The following is a 25,232-nucleotide window of genomic DNA, read 5'->3' as shown; positions in this document are numbered from 1 at the left end:
TACAATGTCTCTCAACTTAAAAATCACGAAGTGCTCTGTTTGAAAAGGCTAAATATTTGTATATACAAAATTAAAAAACAAAACACCCAACAAACTAAATACTCTACAAAAATAGGATTATCAATAGAAGCTGATGTATATGCAACAGTTCTTACGCCTTAAATTTGACTTTACAGTGCTTTCGGTATCTTTAAATTTAATACTTTTTCCCCTCCCCAGGCTCAAAAAAGACATCATTCCAAAGGAAATTCTCCCTTTGACCACTCTTAACTAACTGTACTGGGGTAACTCTAACTACTCTTTTTAAGGAAAAAAAAAAAAAAGAAATTAAAAAAAATTATCTTTATACCCTTACCTGATTCCATGCATATGGCTTCTCATACCACGTAGGAACAATTATATCTCGAGGTTTTGATTTGCAGATTAAGCTGAAATTACATAAAAATAGCCTTAAGAAATACACCTGTATTTGATTAATTATAAATACAAAAGCATTTTTATATTAGATACAACTAGGCATTTACAAGGGGTCTGTGCTGAAGGGAATCTTAATTTCCTTGTTAATCTAGTCTGATTTGTTCGCTTCTCTGCAGTTTGCCTCTCTAGTTTAAGAAGTCAAAATACAAATTTTCACAGGGACATTAAGTGCATCAGAATGTATTTGCTTTTAAAGAAAATAATGTTTTTTTAATTTACAAAGTAGTAGAATTTGCAACTGTCATTTATTCCATAAGTTTTATGCGCGCTTATTCACTAGAATGTATAATACAGCTATTTTTAGGGTATTTTGTTTTGCATGACAACTCAATTACTATAGATTGTCTGTCTGCTCCAGTTATTTCCTCAAGCTGTGCAAAGTACAACAGTAGTAGACATTAATGCTGTCTAGATGTGTTTTTCAAACACTCATTTTAGTCTTAAGTGGTGGTGACATGTTGTAAATACAATTAGCTTTCGAAAAATGGAAAAAACTTATGAAAGACTGTTCAGGCTAAATTTTTACATATTTACTCTTACTAATAAAAGTTTTTTTCCAAGACGTAAAACAAAAGTACATCAGAAAAAAAAATTCAAAATGAAGATTTTACACAAAGGAAAAGAAGATATCATGACAATAACCAGATTGTCTCTTCCTTTGAAAAGGTAAATAAACAAATAAAAAAATTTAGAAAAATTAGCTGTAGGATCGTTGGAACAGAATCAGTAAAAGCACAAAGATTCCAAGAGAAAACGCTACCACAGAAATATATAAAATCCTAAAGAAAAAAAAGCCCAGAAGGCTGATGAGAGTGACTGAGTCAGGCAGTCAGCACTGACTGAGCCTGAGAAGACGTCAACGCTGAGGACCTGTGCCAAGGAGCTGCGCAGGCTGCTCCTTCCCCTCCCAACTGGCTGGAGATGTCTGAACAATCAACCCAAAAAAGGTGCTGAAACAGTAGCAAGTATCCACATGTCTAAAGAAATAGCAGTGACATTTTTGTGCCTTGAATTTAGCATATAAGTGTTGATGTCCAAGTATGAGCTCCTGTTACTGTCGCAGTCACCTTCAGAGAGGTTTTGTGGCTTTGCTTCTTTCTGCCTATCCACTTTCCTTGACTTCTCCCTACACTCATTATCACATGAATCACGCTAGACATCTTCATTCAGCTTTGAAGGCTAAACATGGTACTACATGGCAGTGTCCAAAGGCAACGCAGACACCAGCTGGCCTGAGGTACTTGGACACAAACAGGAAATGAAATATTGCATCAGCAGTATGCTTGACAGCTCGTATTTTACCAGAAGTTTTGCAGACGTGAAATGCAGACAGCTTGCCGTCAGCCTGCACTGGTGTTCCTTAAGTTGAAAGCACAAGCAGTGTGCACCCTCTGAGGTACAGCCTTTGTGAAGCTGTACCACCACTTTCTGGATGTACACACAACCCACTGCAACAGCTGGCTCAAAGCTGCCGTGTCTCAAAAGAGCAGCTGACCCACTGGCGGCATGCACAGTATAGCACTCAAAACAAAAATAATCACTTCGCTCCCTTGTCATATCCAACATAGCTGGTCAGCTAACATATAATAGGTATCTCCACATCTTCTGGCAATTGTTTATGCTCTTTTGATTTCATTTCCAGTGCCTCAAAAGGTAAGGCTGACTCCCCACACACTTGTTAATTTATTATAAAATGCACCACACTGAATTTTCTTTCAAGTTTTGGAAATAAGAAGTATGGGTACTTGCTTTCAACTAAAGGCAATGTAATAGATCTTTTTCACAGCTGGGGAAAAAAAAAATCAACTGAGCAGATACATTAAAAAAACAAGAAACACCTGAAAACTCAGCATAAACAGCTGCTCCGATAATAATTTTGATAACCTAGGGTAAGGGCAGCTAGGCTTAAAAGCTTCTGATCTTTATCAGCATGAGGAACTGCCTCACTTTGGCACACAGTTACTTTAGAAAAGCTCTATTCACAAAAAAGGTCACATTTCCTAGAGATGAGGCCAATACTAGAGACCATAACAAAACTCTTAATTCATGGCTGAGCCAGAGCTCTTTTTGAAATCTGTTCAGTACAGAGCCAGGTAAGGATAAGAGAAGTCTACTGATGATACAGATAGCACTAAAATGCACACTACATTTACCAACAAGGAAAGATTTTTCACAGCATGCTCAGCAGTGGCAGACATTAGAAGGAGTGTTACAGGGATACTTCATTGAACTGGTTCCCCCAAACACCTCCCACACACTGCAAGCTGAAAAAGTTCTCAAGACTGGCCGCACTGACTCACAACCGTCTCTTCAGAACCACTGCTTCAGTTACGAGAAGCAGGGAGGCCTGCTGGAAAAAAAGGCAGGCAGCCTTACTTCAATTCCTAAGTTAACCTGGGACTTCCAGCAATTAACTTGGCCAACACTTACCCTACACAGGTCTGTTGAGGGAGGAAAGGCAGCACACACAATTCAAATTTAATGTATAGGGAGAAAGAATTCTAAATCCTTCTGCACTCATGCCATAGGACTTTATTAGCTTTGTCCTGGGTGCCCAAAGCAAAGATACATCAGAACTGGTATCCTGTAGAACAGGTTTTACAGTCTAGGTTTTATGACTCTTAAGCGATCAGCCTTTCCTGAAGAACCAGTGCTTCCACAAGAAGTCTAAAGTTGTTGAGTATACTGCTTTATAAATAAACAAAGTAAATGAAATGCATCACTAAATGAGAACATATATTATTTCCCCAAAGCCTAATCTGAGCTATGCTTCAAGCAGTCACTTATTTTGTTTTTGCTGAGACTGAAACAGATCTTATTTCTACAAAATTATTACCATAGAAGTTTCTGACGAACGTTTTCCTGCAGCTGTGTCATTCTCTCTTGTCCAGAACACACTGCACATTCACAGAGCAGCTTATTAATGGCTGTTCTTAGGATGTTTATCTGTGAAAATACCAGTGACAGAATATAAAGCACTCGAAACCAGCACTAGTTCAGTATTATATGATACTGGCATGAAGGCGGTCATGGCACCCATACCACAGAACTTCAACTGGAATATTATTAACATAAGCAAAAACATTTGAAGTTTTAGAAACACTTCTTCCTCCAGATGCATCTCTGCTGGTCAAAGACATTAATGTTCAGCCACTTGATATCACAATCTTCAAGGTTACTCAGATATACCATAAAACATACAGGCTACCACTTGACTGGATTTTTTCCAACGCAGAATTCCTTCTGTAAAAGTTTGAAGGATTTTCTCTACCTGTCCATAATTTTCACATGCACAACAACTTGGTGTTACCATTCTGGCTAAGGTGTCGTGAATACAGACATCACTCACACCAAGTCAATGCTTTCAGAAAACAATAGCTCACAGATACGTGCATCAGCATGTCTACTGTGTCCTTAAAAAGCCTCTAGAAACCACTGGTCATCACCTAATGTACCTGCCCTGTATATAAAACTAATCAGGGCATGTGAGGTTCTTCACTGTCTAAAGCACATGTCAGATCTGAAGCACAGGTCAAATACAGCTTACTGACCTGCGTAACAGGGTATATGTACATACTTCCCTCTGACACATCTCTGTCTACAAGTTGCAAAAAGGCTGTAATAAGGAATACAGGGGGGTTTATTGTTTGTTTGGTTGATCTGCTCTGGGAGAAGTAGCTTGATACAGATGACTTAGAGCTGTAAAATCAAACTGAAGATTGCAAAGTAGTAATGCTAGGCTGATCAGTAAAAACCACAATAATCCTAAGAACATAACTAACGAGTACTGACATCCAATTAGTGCAAAACTGATGCTTTTGTTTTGAAAAGTGTACAATGTATTGTTGTATACTATTTTATTTTGTTCAGAGTATGGAGGGGGTAACTTATTTCTGATAAGAATCCAAGGTTATAAACAGGTAGCACACTAAAAAGAAAAAAAACAAAACCCACAGCTTAAAACAAGTTTTCTTATTAACTCTATGAGTTAACAAGCTCTGATGCACTGAATTCTACTTAACTCCTACTATAGCAAAAATTCTTATGCATGTTTTACCTCTGATATGTCTTCCATTCCAAAATGTACATCAAATGTCAGCTCCATGTCATTTTCTGGAAGCAGTGGAGCCCCACAAGGCTGACTCCAACCCAAACCACACAGAACACCAGTAAAATACTTCCCACTTTTATCAACCCTATACAAAAACAAAGAAAACAGTCTCACCTAGAGATGAAGAAACTAAACTCATGTGAAGACAGAGACGTAAATGAATTTGTCTAAGCCTTGCCAAGCAAGATACAGGTGTATTAGAGAAGCTAAAACAACTGAAAGGCATTCACACCTAGTCATACTGGGTTTTTTAAATATAGTGATGAAACAAAAGTTCTGGTTATGAAAACATATACTCATAAAACTTAAAAAGAAAATCATACATACGCAAAATGAAACTTTAATTAAGGAAAGCTAGCTTTGCTATGTTGAAATGACAGTCTACAGATACAAGAATTTAAATAAAACACAACAGTAATGCAACTGCCAGAACTCAGCTTTTACAAAAATCACACAAGTTCCTCTCCTCACATAGGTTTAAAACTTGCCCAGTTCTACAGTTCACCTTCCTAGGCTTCCAGCACGATTGTAAGGAACTGTATTGCCTTATCATGAGGGTAGAGCCTGCAGCACCAATTCATAAGTACATGAAACAAGTTATCTTAGCTACATACTATACTAAAACTGATAAAAGATACAAGAACTACATGAACAGGAAGAGAATATACTAAATGCTGAAAGCAGAGCAAAAAAAAAATCTGTCACCAACTTGTGAAGGTCCTTAAAAAAACCCACCAAAACAAAATACCACCACTTTTTAAAACGCATGAATACCTGAGTTCTATAGCAGGAGCAAACAGCATACTGAGGAGCGCAAGCAGGCCAGGAATAGGAGGCATCAAAGATGTTTCCTCTAAAATCACAGTAGATCCTGTCACCAAAAAAAAAAAAAAACAAAAAAAGAGTATCTAATGAAAATGAAACCTCAAAAAGATGGAACCAGTGACATATTTACTTGTAGAACTATTCATATAAAAACAAAAGTCTAGAGAAACTTTCCAAACATTTTTATTAAGCATTACCAGTTGCATTTGCTGATAAAGCAGCAGCAACCAACAATCGCTGAAAGGGATCTTCTGGAGCATCATGGACAACAACAGAGTTTATGCTTTCCTTCTGTATGAAAGCACTTCTGGAGAGGAGATAAGAAATGTTTTCAACGTTAAAAAATCAAAAACCATACAAACACGTAAAAAAAGAATTATTCTAAATTCACAATGCACCCTCAATGGATAGCAGTTACCGGCTGAAGATTACCTGAATACCATTTAGCAGATGTATATGAAGGTTAATAAATAATCTCCCTCTAAGACATTAAAGCACCTTTAATAAAACTATTCTTAAAATTTTACATAGCAATAGTGTGCATATTAATGCAATTCAGGCCTGACTACTTCAGTCTTTTCAATGAATAAAAACTCTGTAAAAATCTATAAGAGTAACTAGGATGGTTTTTGCCTATTTATTGAAAGTAACAGCTGAGAACGTGCCTATACTTCACAGTAAAAGCCTTCTCATACCTGAACTGGGATACTCTAGTCATACTGTAGCATTTTACTTCATAAGGACTGAATGGGCCAAGAACTGTTACCTTCAAAAAGAGAGAGAACAAATGATATGCTAGTTAACCAGCACCTGGATGTCTCCAAATCAAAATCCTTTATAAATGAAAACCAAAACACATTTGAACATGTATTGAGCAACACTGAATTGATAAATTGATAAACAGCATTTTCATTTCACCTATCTAAAGCAAACTTTGCTTGTTGAGGCACCTAAACAAAAATAATGTATTTTCACAGGTGCTGGGGATTCACAACTTTCCTCTGGCTTAAAAAACACAGGTTCAGACTTCACAGAGCACCTAACAAAATTACATCATTTTTGTTTACATGAGCAGGTCTTTAATCTTGAAAATATCTCACTTTATGAAAGTGAGTAGTTAAACAAGATTACTCCTGTGGGTAAACTGAGCATGATTAGGTGCTTAAAAGCCTGAAATTTTATCAGGTCTGACATGGGAAAAAAATTAGAATGTAGACGAGACTTTAATTTGTAATCAGAATGCAGAACAGGGAACACATTTTCATGTTTTATATTCCAGCTTAGTAGTGACTAGATATCTCAAAATATGTAAGTAAGAATAAATTCTGAGTTTGGAATTGGCAGTGGAAGAAACACGCACTGTTTCATTATTATCAGTTATTGGAGTGTTTGCTGCATCACCTATTCTAGCTGCTTACCTATCGCTAGCTGAGGAAGAATGAAACACTGTGTATAGTAAAAACCATGTTTAAATTTTCTGAAAAATTGGTAGGGTCATAATCTTGCTTTTTGCTGTAGCTTATGTAATGAAGACTACCACGTGTGGAAACACTGTGTTCAGTTTTTCAATTTTATCTTCGTTCTGCAGTGGTTCAAAGTGCTGCCTTAGAATGCGTTAGAAGAGTCTGGTCACTTAGCTCTTAGGCTGTACTTCAAAACTTTGTTAAAAGCTGCAATAGCCTAGTCTGCAATGGCGGTCACTTTACAGCTTTCTACCAACAGAAGGCAGAATGCACTATGAAAAGCATCAAGTATGGTTTGGTTATTAAAGATACTTTCAGTCTTCATCTCCGTTCTAACAATGTGAGAAGCAGGGTCATGTAATGACATACCAAAACCACCACTCGAGTTACCTTATGGGTTGGCACACCAGATTTATTGTCAGAAAACAAGTTTAACAATCTTTCAATAAGATGCTTTTCTTCCTCTCTTGAAGATACAGGCATTTTCTCTTCTTTCTTTACTTGGTCCAAAAATAATCCCTTGAGCAAATCATGGCTTTGCTACATAATAATGGAAGACTGTTAAAACCATGAAACAGATGTGTTTTTCAGAAGTTTTACAAAAAAGGTCCTATACGAAGACCATGCATACTCGCATACAAATACAAAAAACAATGTTCTTATCACCTTTCAGATTATATAAAACATAAAAATGGAAGACAGTTAAAACTATGAAACACATTTTTTCAAAGTTTCAACAAACAGTGGAGCAGTTCAATTGATGCCATTATCTCCTGGGAAACATCACTTTCAAAAGGTGTCTCAAAGCAGCAATGCTTTTGGCCAACAGCTCAATATGAATTATGCACACACATAAAAATATATTGTCCCACTCAAGTATTAATCTTGCCTAATCCTATGGCATTAGTCAAGACTTCAGCTCAACTTCTCAGGACTTCAGACAGCCTGAGCTGGAATGAATTAGTATAAGAAAAGTAGAAGCAGCTTACTCAATACATACTTGTGATTCGTATGATTCTTCTGCTAGTTCAGCATAACATTCTTCAACAAGCACATCTCGAATATTCACAAGCTCTTTGCACCTCGAGTAACGGAAAACATCCACATGCAGAACACTATGCACAAGTGAATACACCTTCACTAGAAGAGTATAGCCATTTACTAGTGAGGCAAATCTCTGGCTAGCACTGTAACTCCACCGTTCCCCACATACAAGAGATTTTGCAGATGGACGCATCTTGCATATCTTGAATTCTAAAGCCTAGAGCAAAAACATTGAAAACAACGCTTGCCTGAGTAGAGAATCAGCACGAATCAGCACTATAAATGACTTAATAATTATTGCAGTGGCTAATGCAAATTCCTAGGACTGCTGTAAAGCTACTGGCGAAATTCCTATTCCGTCATTGCCAATGCAACTACACTTTACATCTCATATCACTTCAATATTGTACATAGTTGCTAATGAATCAGAGCAAACAGAGCATAAGTAAAAGATAATTTGGTATTAATTCACCATCCACATTAAAATCTTAGGAGTGTAGAGATGTCTACTCTGGAAAAAACTTTACAATCCACTGTTCTTTTCAACGAAGGTAACAGAAAACTTGGCAAGACCACTGCAGCTATTCTGTCCCTGGCAGGTGAGAGTAATTGAGTTCTCATTTAACTCGTTTCCACAATCACTATCTGTAATTATGTCTTTGAATGAATTTACAACAGAAACCCTGGTTTTTTTCTAGCCGGTCATTAAAACTGGTCATTAGAAGATTAGGCCTGAAGCAGAAATACATTTCCCTTTAATACATCTGAAGAAAACACAAAAAAGGATGCTTCTTGCCAAAATTAATTCTACTTATTTTTTAAAATCAGTTATAAAAGAAAACCAAACAAAATTAACCCTGTTGAGACCTAATATTAAGAGATAAATAAAATAAAACCATACTTCTGCTGGTTCATTTCTCATTTTCATCTTTAAACACCTCAGAGAATAAAGTTAGTATGATACACCTGTTTCAATTAGCTTAAAAATATCTGAATGAGGACTGAATAGCTGGATTTCACTTGAAGTCCAGTTATTTTATTTGTAAATGTAGCTCTCAAGAGAATTATTTTTCCAGAAAACTAGCTACAAAGTCCCTCAGATTTGTGTTACAGATCACTATTTAAGTATCAAGAGAGTTCTGTCTGAAAAGATCCAAGCCAAGCCAGTAGTTCAAAGAATAGCAAAGCAGCACAAAGCAAAAAAAGACTTCTAGCTTTGAGCAGTTTAAATCAGGTATCTCCTACATATTTGTCCTGTAACTAATAGTGTAGCAGAGCAGGAGCTTTGATGGAGCGAAAATATGCAAGACACTTGTCACTGCAGACAAGAGGAGATACTATGCTGCCACTTACCTGTAGTAGGAGCAGCTAAGTTTAAACAGAGAACAATAGATTAAACTAGGCGTTGATAGTTTCTCCTCTCTGGGCTGTTTTCTAGGCTGTATAAACCTCTGTCATTTGCTCAGAGGTTCTTTAGACTAAAGCAAAGCTGATCTACTGCTCAGCCTGTTACTCCTGAGCTTTGCACATAAGCAGGCAATAGAGGAACCAGAACAACATTCTCCTTCTAGAGAGAAGTTCTACTTTTCATAGAACTGATGGACAGCAAAGAAACCGATAACCAAAAGCAACAAGCAGCAGAAGGCAGCTGTTAGAGCAATTTCCTCTCTCCTTCCGCTGTTCTTGTGATTGTAGGCGGGACATAGATCCCACTATGTTGTCCCCACAGAAACAGGACTAGTTCAAACATTCAGTTAAAAAAAAAATGAATACAATGTTGTTTACGTCCAGTCAGGCAGCAAGTTCAGGCTTGCTTTTTTTTCTTTCCCCCTCCTCTCTAGCAAGTGACAAAAGGCTGAATAACATTTCTCTACAATTTCTCTACAATTAAACACAATGCAGTTCAGTTACACGCAAGAATTACTGCTCTGTGCATACACACCTGTGGAAAGCATTTATTGACCTATTAGTGAAGGGGATTTGTAGGTACTCCCATTAGCAAAATACATGTTACTTCATTATTATTCTGAAAAGCACTACGATTTGAAGCATACTTCTGTTTGCCAGACCAGACATGAAAATATCTATTAAGCAGCAGCAAATAGCATCACCCCTACCTGGAAAGGAAGCTCTTGAAGACAGCTTGGAATCTCTTTTAATTTCTTTAAAGGCACTTTTGATCTATTGCCATAATCCACAAAAAAAACCTGGAAAAAGAATCAAGAGCATCTGCAGAGATTTCACAACATTAGAAATGCTACTTTTAGTGGCAAGGAAAGCAACAACCTAAGTTTAATAATGACAGTACAACACAATCTTATCAAGCGAAGTGGAAGCAAATTCAGAGTCTGGAAAACATGCAAATGAAGTCATGTCAAAATTAATAGCTCATATTTTATCATGTCTGTTATTTGATCCCATGGCTTAAAACATCCACTGGTAATGCAAATAATCTGCTAAATCTAGAAAAGACAAATTTCTCTGAAAGGCTCTAATTCTCTCCCTGCAATTAAATCTGTATAACCTTACTTCTTAACAGTAAGTGATACTACCTAATAACTGCTTTTAGATAAGCAAATGCTAACATGGATCGGGTGACTGTTTATAAATGCAAAAGATAAAGTGATGAGATTAGCACTGTTATTCACTAGTTTTCCATGACTTTAAACAGATGACTATGTTCAGTATTAACTCTATAATGGTGACACCCAGCTATGTTAAGAAATCAAGAAATTCAAAGGAGGAATTGGCTGTGCAAAGGCCAATCTTACAAAAATAAAAAAAACCCTGTCCTTAACTGCTGAAAAGAAAAGTATTGGCCTGAAAAATGAACACCAGTCTTGAACTGTAGCACTAATTTTCATTACTGATCTCGGCACAAAAACTTAAAATGTTCTGATGAATTTGCTGATGATATAGAACTCAGTAACATAAGCAGATACAAAAAAGATCACACTGAATGGACCTGAGAACTCAACAGGAACAGGGAGAACCAAATGGTATCAAGTAAAAGATCATATCCTTCAGCATTTTTAACAATTTCTGCTATAAATGCTCCATTATTATTTATAAATTCTAATTAGTTGGAAATTACCAAAGAGACAGAACTGAGTATAAAATGACAAGAGGTGGCCCATGCAAAAAAGCTATGAAAAGGCAAATGTGGCATGTGCCACGTGAAATATTTTTGAATGCAGAGGAGAAACACTGTGTTGGAAGAGGAATACTAGCGTCACTGCATAAGCAAAGGCAGAACTGTCAGTATGGGAGCATGCATAATTCTGCTTCAGAAAATTGAGGTCAAAACAAAATAGAGGAGTAAGATGGAGACCAGGTGAACAGAGAGTCAATGTAGTACGTGAGATGAGAAAGAGTGCAGCTTGCTTCAATTAGCAAAACAAAGTCCACGAAGAAAAGATAGACAAGAAACTGGAGGGGAGGGGAAAGAGGAGGAAAAGAAGAAAACCTAAGTAAACCAGGGGAAGAAACACTGGCAGAAGAACAAGCTTAGATGAATTGGCCACGAATGACTGAAAACTGCCAATACACTGGGGGCAAGAAAGTTACTTTTCAGATGGATCTCAATAAATTTATGAAGAGGAAGTGATGGGGCTGCTGCCAGCAATGCAGCACTGGACTCTGATCTAGGCATTCCTTACCATGTTTTCAAAGTTACTGGAGGTTTTAGTCTTTATTTTGCTTCCCTCTGCTTCAGCACACAAGACACTTTACTGTATCAACAACAGTCTCTCAATTTAATACTAAAACATTCCTGTGTTCTGGAAAAAAACTAACTCATCTATTCTGGCAACATTCTATTAAGGTTTTATTTTAGTTCTAGTTCTACAAATTTCTTTACTGGAATATTTATAATTATCATGAACATAGCGCTTTGTAAAAAAAAAAAAAAAGCATAGCTCCAAGATTGTTAACCCAATTACATCCTACCAATTCAATATGACACAACATATCACTGTACCTCAGCAAAATCTCCACAAACATACAGAATACGAGCTCTGTAGTATCCTCTGTTTTCCAGATGAGTGAATGGTGCCAGACAAACCAGCTCTGGATGTGGAGACACTGGCAAATCCATCAGGTTCTGGTAGTTAATTTCAGCAGTAAGAGCCTGGAGTACAGTCCTATTTTTTTCATCTATCCTGTAACCCCAGAAGTGTCCAACTTCTACTATCTGAAAGTATAAAAATTAGACAATATCAGATTTCATTTTATTCTTCTACGTCAAACACAAAACACATCTGAGCAAAATACATGAAAGCACTCCTATTGCTGACACACACAGAGAAATGTTCTTATACTGCAATAATGCAGTGAAGCATTTCTCTCTCATAATTAGATGTTATTTTAAAATGTTTGTTTGCTGTGCAACTGCAATACACTTTTCATCTAAATAGACCCTGATATAAGCATTAGTAAAATACAGAAAATTAAGGAAAGACTGCTTCCATTTTTCTAAACCAAATTAACATACAGCAAATATAAGGTATACAGTTGATTAGACAGATAGAGATATGGTGCACTTCTCCTATTTGTGAAAGAATACCAGTTAGCTACATCTATCAGCAAATCAGCATTGTTACTGTTATGATTAGCCACCCTTTAGGAAACTGAAAGGAACACACCACTATTTAAATCAAATTGAATAAAATGTCTCATTTTCAAATGGCTTACTGAACTCATATACCATTTCTGATCTTATATTGAATGCTCGCGATAAAAAAAGAATCAATATTTACAATACATACGATCATTAAAGTTCATGTATTAAATAGAAGTAGCATAGATAGCTAAGGGATTGGAATGCGTCTGATCAAATCCATGAACTTTTTTGATCCAAGAGACTTAGCTGAATAAAATGAAGAAAATACTCCTTTCTGCACTTGCAAAACACTTCACTACTACCGAGAGATGTTTTAATACTTCAGCCTATAATTTCCACTAGCTCAGTGGTCTAGATTTTTTTATTATTATTTTTATTTCAGCAGCATATATACTGCTTGCTATTACTCAATTTCTTGAGAAGACAATAGTTAACACAAGATTTAAAAATTCTCAGCTTCAGAATTCAGAAATATTTATATATACATATAATTTTGCCGTAACACACTATCTTTTATGTGTGCAATATTTTTCCAAATGGGCACATAGTATCGTTAATTCATCTAATTTCTCACATCTACAGTTCCTGAAGAAAACTGTCCATTAATAATAACCAGGTAAATGGCCCAAATACCTACTGATTCTCATTTCTATAGTGTACACAAATGTTTTACCTCTCCCACTAATCCTCTTTACATTTATGCCTACTTCCAGCAAATCCCACAAATTTTGTGAGAGTACTGTTTAACAAAGAACTACTAAAAATTAGACCAAGAATATTCTCCATACCTCTTATGGATACCTCTGTGCTAAAAACATTATTAGTAACCATTCTTTTCATTTAAGCTTGTGAAATATTCACCTCTACAAAGTTATCTAGGTACCGATTATTAGATGTGACCTACTTCAGATGTTCAACATTCCTACCTCCGTTATCTTGATGGACAGAAGACGAGTTGGGATCATCTTTGACTGTTGTAAAGTACCAAATGAGATTTCCACAGGCTCCACTGTCTTCTTCTGACAGTCCACCTTTACTCTAAAAAGTTTATGGAATAAAGATGCTAAATACTTCACTCACAAGCGAAAACTCAAGAGTTCAATTTTTTTGCTTTCATTTGCTTCCCAAGGTGTCCCTAGGGCACATTTATGTACTTAATGACTTTTACTTAGCAATATATTAATTCAATTAGAACATAAAATGACCACGCAGAACCAAACTACTACAGAGAAACTGTCTGAATTCTGTTATGACCAAACACAGGAAGATACATACCAAGATGCAACTGTGCCATCAATTTATTAGAAATCCAAAGAATTAAGGTTAAATAGTGAGGCTTTTTGCTATGGCATGCCTTCTAAGCTTATTTTTTAAAAATAAATTTAGTACACTGCAGCACAAAGATAAATTCAGCATATCTTTTTTTTAACATATAAAATATTCCTTTTACTTGACAAAAGTTAAGAACTCTAAAATTAGTCTTTCAGCCTAGGAGGCTTCTTTCTTGAGTCCCTCAAGAATTAATTTTCACAAAGATTTTTAAGTGCTGTTTTGGGCACAGTGAAACTGCTAAAATGTTTTATTAAAAACTAAGTACAATCAACTGGAAGTGTTCACCTGCACTTTAACCTTTCTAGTTCATTCCTGCCTTCCTATTTTAAGATTTCTTATTTTAAAATATTAAAATGGCTGCAGACCATCAGGAGCTAGGCAGATTACCATTTTAGCAAGTTGCTTGTATGACCTGAACCTGAGAATCACAGACAGCATGTAATAACAATGAAACCCACATGCCAGATTTTTCTAGCAAAAGCAGGTGTGGACCAAAGAGACTTACCACATTGCATTCCTCACCAGTATTTTCTATTATGCCTCCCCACCTTATGCTGTTACATTTCCCCCCAATTTCTGTTGTTATGCTCCTCCTCCCTCCCCTTCTTTTATGTTCCCAAATGCCACTCCTTATTTATTTTGCTTCTATCAATCCCCACACTGTCTCTAGCATGAACAGAAATGACTGTGTACATCTGTATTTCCATATGCCAAAGGCAAATGGACTAAAACCTTAAGAAAAAGACAGTGTATACTTGGAGTTCTCTTAAACAGTAAACCACCTTTAACTATAAAGAAATATTCAAGACAATCATGTTATTTCTAGTCCTGCAAAAACAATCTGCTTATACAAGGTTTACACATCTGTTTTTTGAACCTAACGTCTTCCTTGGTGACACTTCCAAGGAAATTCCCACTGAATCCAACAAACTGCATTTCAACTTTACACTGCAAAGAAATCCATTTTCCATATGCAACACAATTACCTTAGAGATTCCACACTTGCAGCTCTCACACCTTGCAATTGCCTTTCAATGTCATCTGGATAATGAACATTCAGCTCAAGAGGAATTTTCAGCTGTGACATCTTGACTGACAGGTACACTGCAGGAAGAACCTTAAAGCCCTCCATTGGGTTACGGGAGAACTCCACAAAAGCCCTGTTCAAAAAAAAAAACAACCCACCAAATAAAATTGCAGTAAATACTTGATGAGGAATCGAAACCCAACAAAAAAAAAACCCACAAAAGCCATTTCTTCTCCCTGTCTTTATCTTAGCAGGCCAGAAACCAGTAAAAAGTAGGCTCCTCACAGGCTTTGCTTACTGCTCTTAGGCACCTTAAAAATTTAATTATCATGATGGTTATAAGAAAACTTTCTAACATTCTCACAGGCACATACCAAATTTACTGAGCATATTTAATACAAATAGAAAGGATGTGAAAATATACGTGAATAAGAAAAGAATTAAAGACTGGAAAAGGCATAAGAAGGGCTACATGAATTCAACTTTGGGCAGTTGTAGTCCAAAGTTAGCCAGAAGATTAGCTAAAACAGCCAGTCAACTTGCATTTTGTGCAAAGCCATCTGACAGTACAGATGAGCTAAATTCTGTATACAAGTTAGAAATAAATACAGACAGATCAGTGGCAGTTAAGGTCCACTGTCAAACAGAAGAGACAAAACAGAAGGCAGTCTCTAACTCAGCTAGTTTATCTAATGTTATTCCAACTAATGCATATCAAACTTCAAAACCACCTTACTCTAGCCAATACATTAATAAATTACTGATTCCAGAGACGTGAGAAGAAATAAACTCATTTTGTCAGCGCACCACTGACAAAGAAATCGATTACTAGATTCATAACTGAGAACATAAGAAAGGCAGGATACTTAAAGTATTTTATACTTACTTTGATCCATCATAGGCAATACATTTTACCTGCCCACACTGTCTAAACAATGACTGCAACTGTTTGTGGTATAGATATCCATAGGGAGGAATATTCTTCAGCTGTTAAGAAAAAGAAGTTAAATTTGCATACATTCAATTATTCGCCTAAATAGTTTGCTTCCTCCTTCACTTGAGCTGCAATAGTGATACACAATCTAAACCCCAACAAATTCCAAAAATGCTATATACTATATTAAATTCAAAAATCTCAAAAGACAATAAAATCAGTTTTGCTGCTAATGCTGCCGTACTGCCTCAAACCAGTAGATAAATGTTTTTTTTTCTCTAAATGAAGCAGCTTCATTTGTAATTATATATATTTCATTGACAATTTTTCCTAGAAGCTGTCTAGTATCCCTCTTTTTGCTTGTAACAGAAAAGCAACGGATTGCTATGCTTCCTTGTCCACCATTGGGAACTACATCCCAGGCAGTGCGCATAGCCTGGGAAACAGGAGGAGCTACAGCCCTGCGTGTCCTGGCAGAACTACCACATATTGAGTTACTGAGGTATGGTGGGACAGCTTGCACAACTGGAGAGCACTTATGGATGGATACATGCTTCTTAGGGATGACAGACAAAGAGCAACCTCCTGGTCTTCCCTGTGTGGAGGAAGGTGCTCTTACATGGAGCAGACAATGGGACAACCCAGCTCTTGTGGGTCAGGATAAGAGAAGAGGTCGGTAAAGGCAACACTGAGGTAGGAATTTGTAACAGAGCATCAGTCAGGATGAAGCAGACAATCTTTAGGCAACTTGCAGAGGTCTCCAGATGACAGACCCTGCATCTTAGAGGGAGACAATAAGGTCCCTGATAACCTGCTAGAAGGGCAGGACACAAGCTCCTAGATTTCTGAAGGGTGTTGAAAGTGACTCTTAACATAGGTCATGAGCCAAACAGGTCTCTTCTGGATCTGCTATTAGCAAACAGCGTAGAACTTGTTACAGAAATGACAATCAACAGCAGCCTGGGCCAGAGCAACCAGGGAAGAGAGGAGCTCAAGATCCTGAGGAGAATGAGGAAGACAGGTAGCAGAATACACATCCTGAAGTTTAGGACAGCACATTTGGTTTATTCAGGGGAATATAAGGTAGGTGGGATCCCATGGGAAGTTGCAGAATCTCCATCCTCAGAGCTTTTTTGAAACCCAAGTGGATGAAGGCCTAAGCAACATGGTCTGAATTCACTGTTAATCCTGCTTTGACCTTATCACCAGGCTAGATGACTTCATGAGGTTTCTTCCAAATTGAATTATTAAACAATTTCGTTATTCTTCTTGGGTTTTAATCCTGAAGCCACTACAAATTGCTGAAGTTACTGGAGTTGCAACATTTTTTCAAAGGCATTCTGTTAAGAATAACATTCTAGTTAAGTATATTGGATTGCATAATGTTAAGCATTGTGGATTCTATAGACTGTATATAGTTAAGTAGAATGGATTATGACTTTACCACGTATGACCAAGGCAACAAGAGAGATAGTTGTGCACTTCACAAATTCTGTGAGCTAAACTAGCTTGAAAACTAACTCTACAAAGCAACAGAATAGCTTTCTCCTACCTTAACACCTGGCTCACTCAGGAGGCAGATGAGATCCAACATAAGAAAAGGGCACGTGCAGTCAAAAGCAAAGCAAGACTCCAGCAACACTAATTTCTATCAGTTTAGGGCTGTTGTTTCACAACTATTCATATGCCACTGTAGCCAGATAGCCATTTCTCTACCTTTTTCTTACTCAATCATCTCTCATAGGAGATCTTGCTTTAATACAGAATCACAGAACTCCTAAATAGCAAGTTCAAACTTCTGGACTTTGAACTATTTTTCAGGGGCTATACAACTGTCTATTCTTCTCTTTGGTTGTTACAATCTTAGACGGGAAGGAATAGATTATTTTTAGAAAATCTTCATATGCCTTGAAGTTACAGTACTAAGATCAGCTGCTGGTCAAAAACATGGGTCTAGGTCAGACTGCAATAACTGCCTCAAGGCAAGATGGTTTAGAGAAACCAGAGAGTGGGAGGAATAATTACCTTTTATATCTCTGGCACACCCCATTAGGAGCATCATACGACTATAAGAAGAGTCTCTCAGATTGAAAGCTTGAGGAATGTGCAGCACTTGTGCCCAGAAAGATCATTTACACTGATGAAGACACAGCAGCTTCCTTCTTCAAGATAACAAGCAGTTAATATATGAGCAGATCAAGAGTTACATACATTAAAGGTAAATAGCTCCTTAGATCTAACAGTTTAATCTTAATCAATGTTGCTGTGGCAAGACTAATCTTGTCGTTATTCCAACAGATTGAGTCTAGTCTGTTAGGACTTTTTTTTTCCCCTTCAATATCCTGAAACAATGTGTTAAAAACTTCAAAAACATGCATAAATGTGTTTGTGCACACATATTGCCATGCCAGCATCTCCTTCAGTATAGAACTAGCCTCTCTCTTGGGTAAGCAGTAAAGCACGAAAAAATTCCTTGTCAGTAAGCTTTTATGAGTTTCTCTCCTACCGTTTCATCTATTTCCTCTTGTTCCAATACAAGTCTATTCTTTGAGGCTCACTGGTTTGTAGCTTTGTTTTCTTTAAGCACAGGTCATGGTTATTTTACAGTGTTATATCTAGTTCTGATACACCAAACATTTTCCTAGTTTAGATTGTGTACCATCTTGCAAAAATCAACACAGACATTTCAAACTTGCACTTATTCAATCAGATAAAAAATATTTCTAAAAGAAAAAGATAAAAAGAAAGCAGAGTGCAATACCTGAGTAACCTTAAAGCAACAAGCATGTATGCCATGTGCTATCAAGTAGGAGATTACAAGAGTAACATTAAAGTTGCAACAACACATTTCATAAATAGTCACTAAAAAGTACCCTTGATAGTCCTGTTCTATTTTTCAAATCTTTCATTAGTTTTATGAAAGTTGTTTGCCTGTGCAAGACTAGCAATCAAATGCAATGGGGCAGTTCTCAGTAAGAATTCTTCTAGAATTGCCCATCCACACAATGCTTATTATATTGGAAGAAAGGGAGATGGGAGAGAAGACAACTTACCAAGTGAGGATCAGAGTAGATAATTATTTCTGTCCTTGCCCAAGACAGAACAAAACTTGAAAATACCGCCCAAACACTACATATTTTTATTACTTGATTCTTTATTAAGTCATTCACCTTCTTAACATACCATTACAGTGGTTTTTGGATCTTTGCCAGCAAGGTCTCTCACAGCAAATTCTTCATCACATTTTCCAAAAGTAAAGTAGTTTGGATAGAAAGCACCAGCTATTACAACCTGAAATCAAGAGAATGTTTTGTAACATCACAGCAGATTAATTCAGTTTCTTGAAAAGAGATACACTAGCAATGTAACGAGCTACTGACAGATCTTCATAGGAAGATTTTTTTTTTGCTGTCTCTTTCCAGGAATTACTGTCATTTCGGACTAAACATTAACTCATGCAAATCCTTAAAAACATACTTTCATGAAAAGAGTTCAACTTCTGGAACAATTTTACAACATTTTAATATTTTTGTATGCAATCTTGCTCTATGAAAAGTATAATTGTTAGCCCTGATATCAAGACGACCCTCAATTTTAAATAAATTCACATAAAATAGCTACATGAAACTTGTTCAGTTTTCATGTTACATCTTACAGTATTTAACAATTCAGCTCTGAAAAGTTCACTGCTTACACAGTTAAACCAATTGCCACTGAAATGATAAATAGGTCTGTGAAAATAAAATCACTACTAATCAGTCCAAGTAAGACAAGACATTTAATTGGAAATTTGACAAAGTTACAATAGCTGAAAGACATCTAATTTCCCCCCACCCCCATAACTTGGTTTGGACCACCAACCAAGCCAGTGGTGGTCCAAAACAGCACTCAAAACAAGTGAAAACATAATTTTCATAACTGTTAGTTCTTAGCCTTCCAACACAAACCATCCTTCTTTAGAGTATTTTTATGACTTTAACAAAGATTAGTCTAGATACATAGTTTCATTCATCTCAGTATGACTTGGCTTTATTTTGATGAACCGTCAGAAGTGAAGGAACAGCCAGAGGACCAACTTAGTGTGAATTCTGAACCATTAAAAGTAACATTAGGTGTCTTTCTGAAATGTCAAAAAGAATTACTTTTTTTTTTCACCTGCAATATCAAAATCTACAGAGAATTTTGAAACATGGGTGTAATAGTAGTTCAGCAGTACTAGTATATAAAAATCCAGTTACAAATTTTGTAAATAATGGCTCTCCCCTTGTTACCGTGAGTCGGCAGATGAAAAACTCTAAGACTCAATTTGGAGTTTTAGAAAGCAGGCATTCTTTATTGCGGCGCCGGGCGCACAGGGGATCGCTCCACCTAGTGTGCGCGCCGGGCTGCTCAACTATGGGAGTTATGTACAATCAGAATATACATATTCATTAAATTTCTAAGAAATGATTAGCATATTCATGTTATTTCTTGGAACTCATTAACATATGCAAAAGTCTTTAACGCATGTGCTCTTATGTTCATTGGTGGTCTTCCAGGGTCCTCTGGTGGTCGTCGATAGTCTTCCTCACTGTGTCTGCTAATTGAACTCAGTCTTTTCACCTAGTTGCAGTAGCTGATTTCAGCGTAACTTCCTTATCCATTCCACCCCTGTACACAGAGCTTCAAGGATTCCTTTTATCTATGGAATGTCCAGTCTGCAGAACATTTAGTTACTTCGCTTCGACAAAGAAAACCATATGTCTCCTTAGTATTTTGGTATCACCCTGAAGAGGCAATAAAGCATTACCTGCAAAATGAAGCGTTGTTTGTATACACATTCCTGATCCATAGCTGATGGTTGAGCATTAACACACATGTTAAATGCTCTGACACGCTTTTTCAAGTTGTAAAATAACTCTGCCACCTGAAATTTGAATTCTAAGTTACATATTAAACAGATCAAAACCATCCACAAATTAAAAGCAAATCTGTTAGTAAAAGTCCAAATAAGTGGGCAATATCCCTTTCCTTTCTGGTGACACTAGTATGCATTTCATCTAATATACCGCTTAGCATCTCTAAAAAATAAATAAAATAATTTCAGTACTGCAACTCAAGCAGTTTTCATGACATCTCTTTATAAAGTAGAATTTTGTAGTCGCAAAGCATATTATGCATATATGATATAGAACAAAATTAGAAAAAGAACCAAAATAACCTTTTACAAGATGATATACTGATTCTCCATTTAAATCATTTTGGGTTTCTATCTTAAAAGGTAAAAAACATGCTAACACCAACCTGGACTTCTGCACCTAACTCTAGCAGTGACCACACATGCTGCACCCTCAGTTCAGCAGACACTGTGATGACTTTAAGTGAAATCAAACTTACGCCCTACAGAACATGCTCTGTTAAGCTTTCAATCCTAAGCATTTCTAAAAAGCTTCCATAAGCAGCCACTGGTCCTCCAGCCACACAGTGATTGCCTTCATTGTCCCAACTGATTTTGGAGCCAATGTAGAAAAGTACAGTACGCTCAACTGCTTCATATCTACATTTTCCTCTCTGCTGCTGGCAGTTTTAGGATACTGAAAGTCCTGTTATTTTCCTCATAGGACAACTACCATAATCAGAAACCAGACTGTGTGGCTGCCTCCGTTCTGCAAATCCACTTCCACACAAGGAATTATAAAATTAGTATCTGAAAGTGTGGCAAATAAAACCCCCAAAATCTTCTTAATAAGTGTTAGTGTAGGTGTCCATTCTAAACTCCTAAACTATTATGTCATGCACAACCTCTTCCTGAATTATCTGAAATTGGGCCAAGAGAACACCAACTGTCCAGGAGGCTATCATGTAAGACTGATCCTTCAGCTCTCCAGTTTTACACAATTTGCTTTTTTCTCATCTTTTTTTCCTTGTTTTCAGATATACAAGCTAAAAAACTACTGGCATTTCATATCCAGAAGGTTGCTTACTACAAAAAGCTCCCCCCCCGTGCTTTTTGAACGCAGGCCCTACATTGCTCATGCCAAAGGTATGACCCACTGGACTAGTGGGCAAGGCCATGCTCTGCCAATTAGTTATTCAGGAGTTTTACTTATTTCCCTTCTCAACATATCACATTAAACTTGAAGCCCTTTGTGATGCAGAGTTTTCATTAATTGCTGCAGTAATGTTAGCAACAAAGCCCCACCAATTTTCAAGTCCAGTCCTCATTATATAACTGTATTTGCTTAAAATTATCCTAACTATAAGACAAAAGTTATGTAACAACAGACAGCAGTCACATCACAACCAGTGTATCTGAGGGACCTATAGAATTAGCAAATAATACTGGAGGCCTCTTAAAAATTTAAAAAATATGTTAAACAGTTAATAATTTAACACCATTTCGTTTATCCTAAGGAAAGAAAAATCCCGTTCGTCTAAAAGCTAGCAATCTGACTGTTTCCAACCCCCACTTCTGAGCTAAGATAATACTGGATGTGCCACTCCTACAGGCTCCACCAAGACCCATCTCTCCACAGGGTCAATCGTGGCAGTTAACAAGCTACTTAAAGAGTCCATCCCTCCCAGGCATGGGTACTTGGCCTTATTAACATATAAATGATTATCTGAAGTCCATTCTTCACAAGAATGCACACCTGGCTTTGTTAACATTACAATGATTTTCCTCACCTCTTTCCTTTCTTTGAAACCGTATATAAATGGGGTCTCTGCAACCACTTGAGAGAAAAGAGAGGAGCAGAGGAGGAAATGCTGCCCGAATGTTCGCTTGCTATGATCATAGTTAATAAAGCTTCTGTCTGATCGGTCTTAAATTGTACTTGGAGTCCCGATATTCTCCAGCGGCTTTAAATAGTACCATCTCTCCTCCCCCAAAGAAACAAAACCTAAAAATTCACAGTTTATTTCAAGAAAAAATATATATAGATAGATACATAATACAGTAGGCTTATCAAAGATCTTAACATTTGTCGAAAATAAGGAAAGTTAAGTCCTTCTGCTTATAAAAATGATTATCTATTTCACATTACCTCTCTGATCTTCTTGATATGAATACAATTTGATCTACCCCACTCAAGCTCTTCCTGGAAAAGTGAAAAATGTAAATGCAAATTTGTTAGAAACTTGCTGCTTCTACCGCTAGTAAGCTTTCTCTCATATTCTTCTGTGTAGACACAAATAATAGTTATATACAGCAATGGAAGAATTTGATCTCATTTCACAGTTTTCTTCACATCCGTATCAATCGAGTATTGTGACATGTATGAAAATATAAGACAATTATATATTTGACTAATAAACTATACTTTGGTTACCAGCAGTACACCTGTGGGTCATCTAAATTTTTCGTATAAACCCGCAAGTCCAACTCCTCTGTGTTGCTACTACAGAATCTACTTTAATATGGACACTTCTTCCAAAAAACCAGAACTTCTTTATCTGGATGCATAACTTCATCATACAGATTCTGGCCATCTTGGCTACTCATTATAACTCAGTGTATGTTATGCGCTGGTGTTCATAAAGCATATTATGCTCTGAAAGAAGCAGAAATAAAAAAGGTTTTATCTTATACACACAAAAGAAAGACTGGAGGCAGTTATTGTGTGCATACTACTGTTTTTTGTGACTGATGCACATAAAGATCTTCCATCCTTCAGGGTTTTTTTTTTTGGCGGGGGGAGGAGGAAGATTTGTGTGTTTCTTTGAAAAAATAAGAGAGACACTTATGCGTATTAAAAACATTTCTTTCAACTACAGCTCAATTTCCCTTTTCAGCTTGGATTTCAAACCCTCTGGCCACTGTTGATCCATCTGTGAAAAGGACTACATAAGGGATTGCCTTCAAATACTCAGCACCGGATTCAAAGACTCATGTTCTCTCAAAGCCTATGCTTCTAGTTACTTACAAAAAATCGTAACTATTATAAAGGAGGACTGCTAGCAAAAATTCCTTACTAATAATATAAAATACTCCAGCACTGAAGTCACCGACCTTGAATAGAAGAAATAAAGTTTAACTAACCTTGGGATGTCTCAGCTCCCCTTTTTGTCTGCAGGCCTGCCATGCCTAAGAAAGAAGTGGTGTAGTATTCAGCCACAAACTGTAGTACTTTAGTAATAATTACTAATGTGACATTTAAAACCATGAAGTTTTTTCCATACCTATACTGAAGATAGTTTTTTAACACCAATTCAAAAAACAGTGATGCCCTTGGGCTAACACAGACTACAAATATTTAAGCACAAAAGAGTATAAGGAAATCTGAATCACAGTAATTTAGGTTGGAGGAGACTTCTTCAGATTAATTGTTCCAAAATCCCATAGCAGGGCCAACCTAGACCAAGTTGTTGAGGATCTTGTCTATAAAACCCCGAGTAACCTTGACTGACCTCATGGCTGAACCTGCTCTGAGCAGGAGACTGGACTACAGACCTCCTGAGGTCCTTTCCAGCTTCCATTATTTAATGATTCTAGTCTAATATGATGCTTGCTTGGTTGGTTCCTAAGCAGATATAAATACTTCTCACTCTTATGACTAGTCTTACCCTATTTTGTTGAGGGTGGGCAAGAACTCTGGGTCTTCCTTTGCTCATATGTGAGCACACAAAGTGGTGCGGCTGCAAAATGTAATTCTAAGAATGCATTACTGGAGGGCTGAAAGCATGGCAGGGTTACAAATGTTGTACCACGACACGCTAAGGAACAAGAATTGCTGTAGGAGACAACTATTCTGCCTTCAAGTCAGCTCAGAGGTTATGGCATGCAATGCCACATCTACAGACTGAAAAGGAGTTTAAGCACTATTGGATGAACTGTAATTACATATACTGCCTCAAACTTGCCATCAGCTCCTGCAACTAAATTGGAAACATAGCATTTGTGTCACTGAATTTCTGGACATAGCTTAGAGATTCCGGATCTTGGTGCATTCCAAAAGCAGACTGAGCATGTTATATTCCAAGGCTTTAAAGAAGTAAGTCCTGATTTGTGTTGGGAGAGGTACAACAGCCACAACACAGCAACATACAACAGGCTATCCACCTAGTTTTCTGAGAGGAGATGGACTGAGTATTAAAGCACATGCAAACATTCATGAATAAATAGAACAACTTGGATGCTTTGATTTGATGCTGTAATAAAGCAGGCTACTTTCAGAGCCTTTCTTTTCTCCTTGCTTTGGGACAAAAGCAAGTGAACTGACTGATTCAGATACAATTCTGACATGGATGCCTCGTCAGAGAACTGGGCTGGAAGAGAAATTAACATACCCAGGATACTAATGAAAATAATTTCATTATTAGGCAGCAAATCTAAGACAGATGCCTGCAGAATCCATTTCTTCTAGTCTGACAGCAAGCCACCTCATAGTAAATTTTCCAGCTTACTGTGGACACTATTA

The 25,232-nt window shown here is 36.9% G+C and overlaps 1 protein-coding gene across 1 annotated transcript in view; it reads right to left on the bottom strand.

Annotated features, from left to right (window-relative positions):
- Nucleotides 1-25,232, bottom strand: part of TDRD9 (tudor domain containing 9) — a 94,172-nt gene that overhangs the window by 1,789 nt on the left and 67,151 nt on the right. Inside the window, exons 19-35 of the mRNA XM_076345526.1 lie at nt 23,855-23,899; nt 22,860-22,913; nt 20,624-20,740; nt 19,018-19,125; nt 15,787-15,887; nt 14,860-15,033; nt 13,468-13,579; nt 11,900-12,112; nt 10,038-10,127; nt 7,877-8,137; nt 7,267-7,416; nt 6,109-6,179; nt 5,611-5,720; nt 5,363-5,459; nt 4,535-4,673; nt 3,314-3,423; nt 356-428 (exon numbers count right to left, since the gene is read on the bottom strand). Coding sequence (XP_076201641.1) covers nt 356-428; nt 3,314-3,423; nt 4,535-4,673; nt 5,363-5,459; nt 5,611-5,720; nt 6,109-6,179; nt 7,267-7,416; nt 7,877-8,137; nt 10,038-10,127; nt 11,900-12,112; nt 13,468-13,579; nt 14,860-15,033; nt 15,787-15,887; nt 19,018-19,125; nt 20,624-20,740; nt 22,860-22,913; nt 23,855-23,899 — 2,025 coding nt within the window. The remainder of the gene's footprint in view (nt 1-355; nt 429-3,313; nt 3,424-4,534; nt 4,674-5,362; nt 5,460-5,610; nt 5,721-6,108; nt 6,180-7,266; nt 7,417-7,876; nt 8,138-10,037; nt 10,128-11,899; nt 12,113-13,467; nt 13,580-14,859; nt 15,034-15,786; nt 15,888-19,017; nt 19,126-20,623; nt 20,741-22,859; nt 22,914-23,854; nt 23,900-25,232) is intronic.

This window comes from Aptenodytes patagonicus, chromosome 7, assembly GCF_965638725.1.
Source record: "Aptenodytes patagonicus chromosome 7, bAptPat1.pri.cur, whole genome shotgun sequence".
NCBI lineage: Eukaryota > Metazoa > Chordata > Aves > Sphenisciformes > Spheniscidae > Aptenodytes > Aptenodytes patagonicus.
The sequence above is the reverse complement of the archived record's forward strand: the minus strand, read 5'-3'. Positions and strand labels throughout refer to the sequence as shown.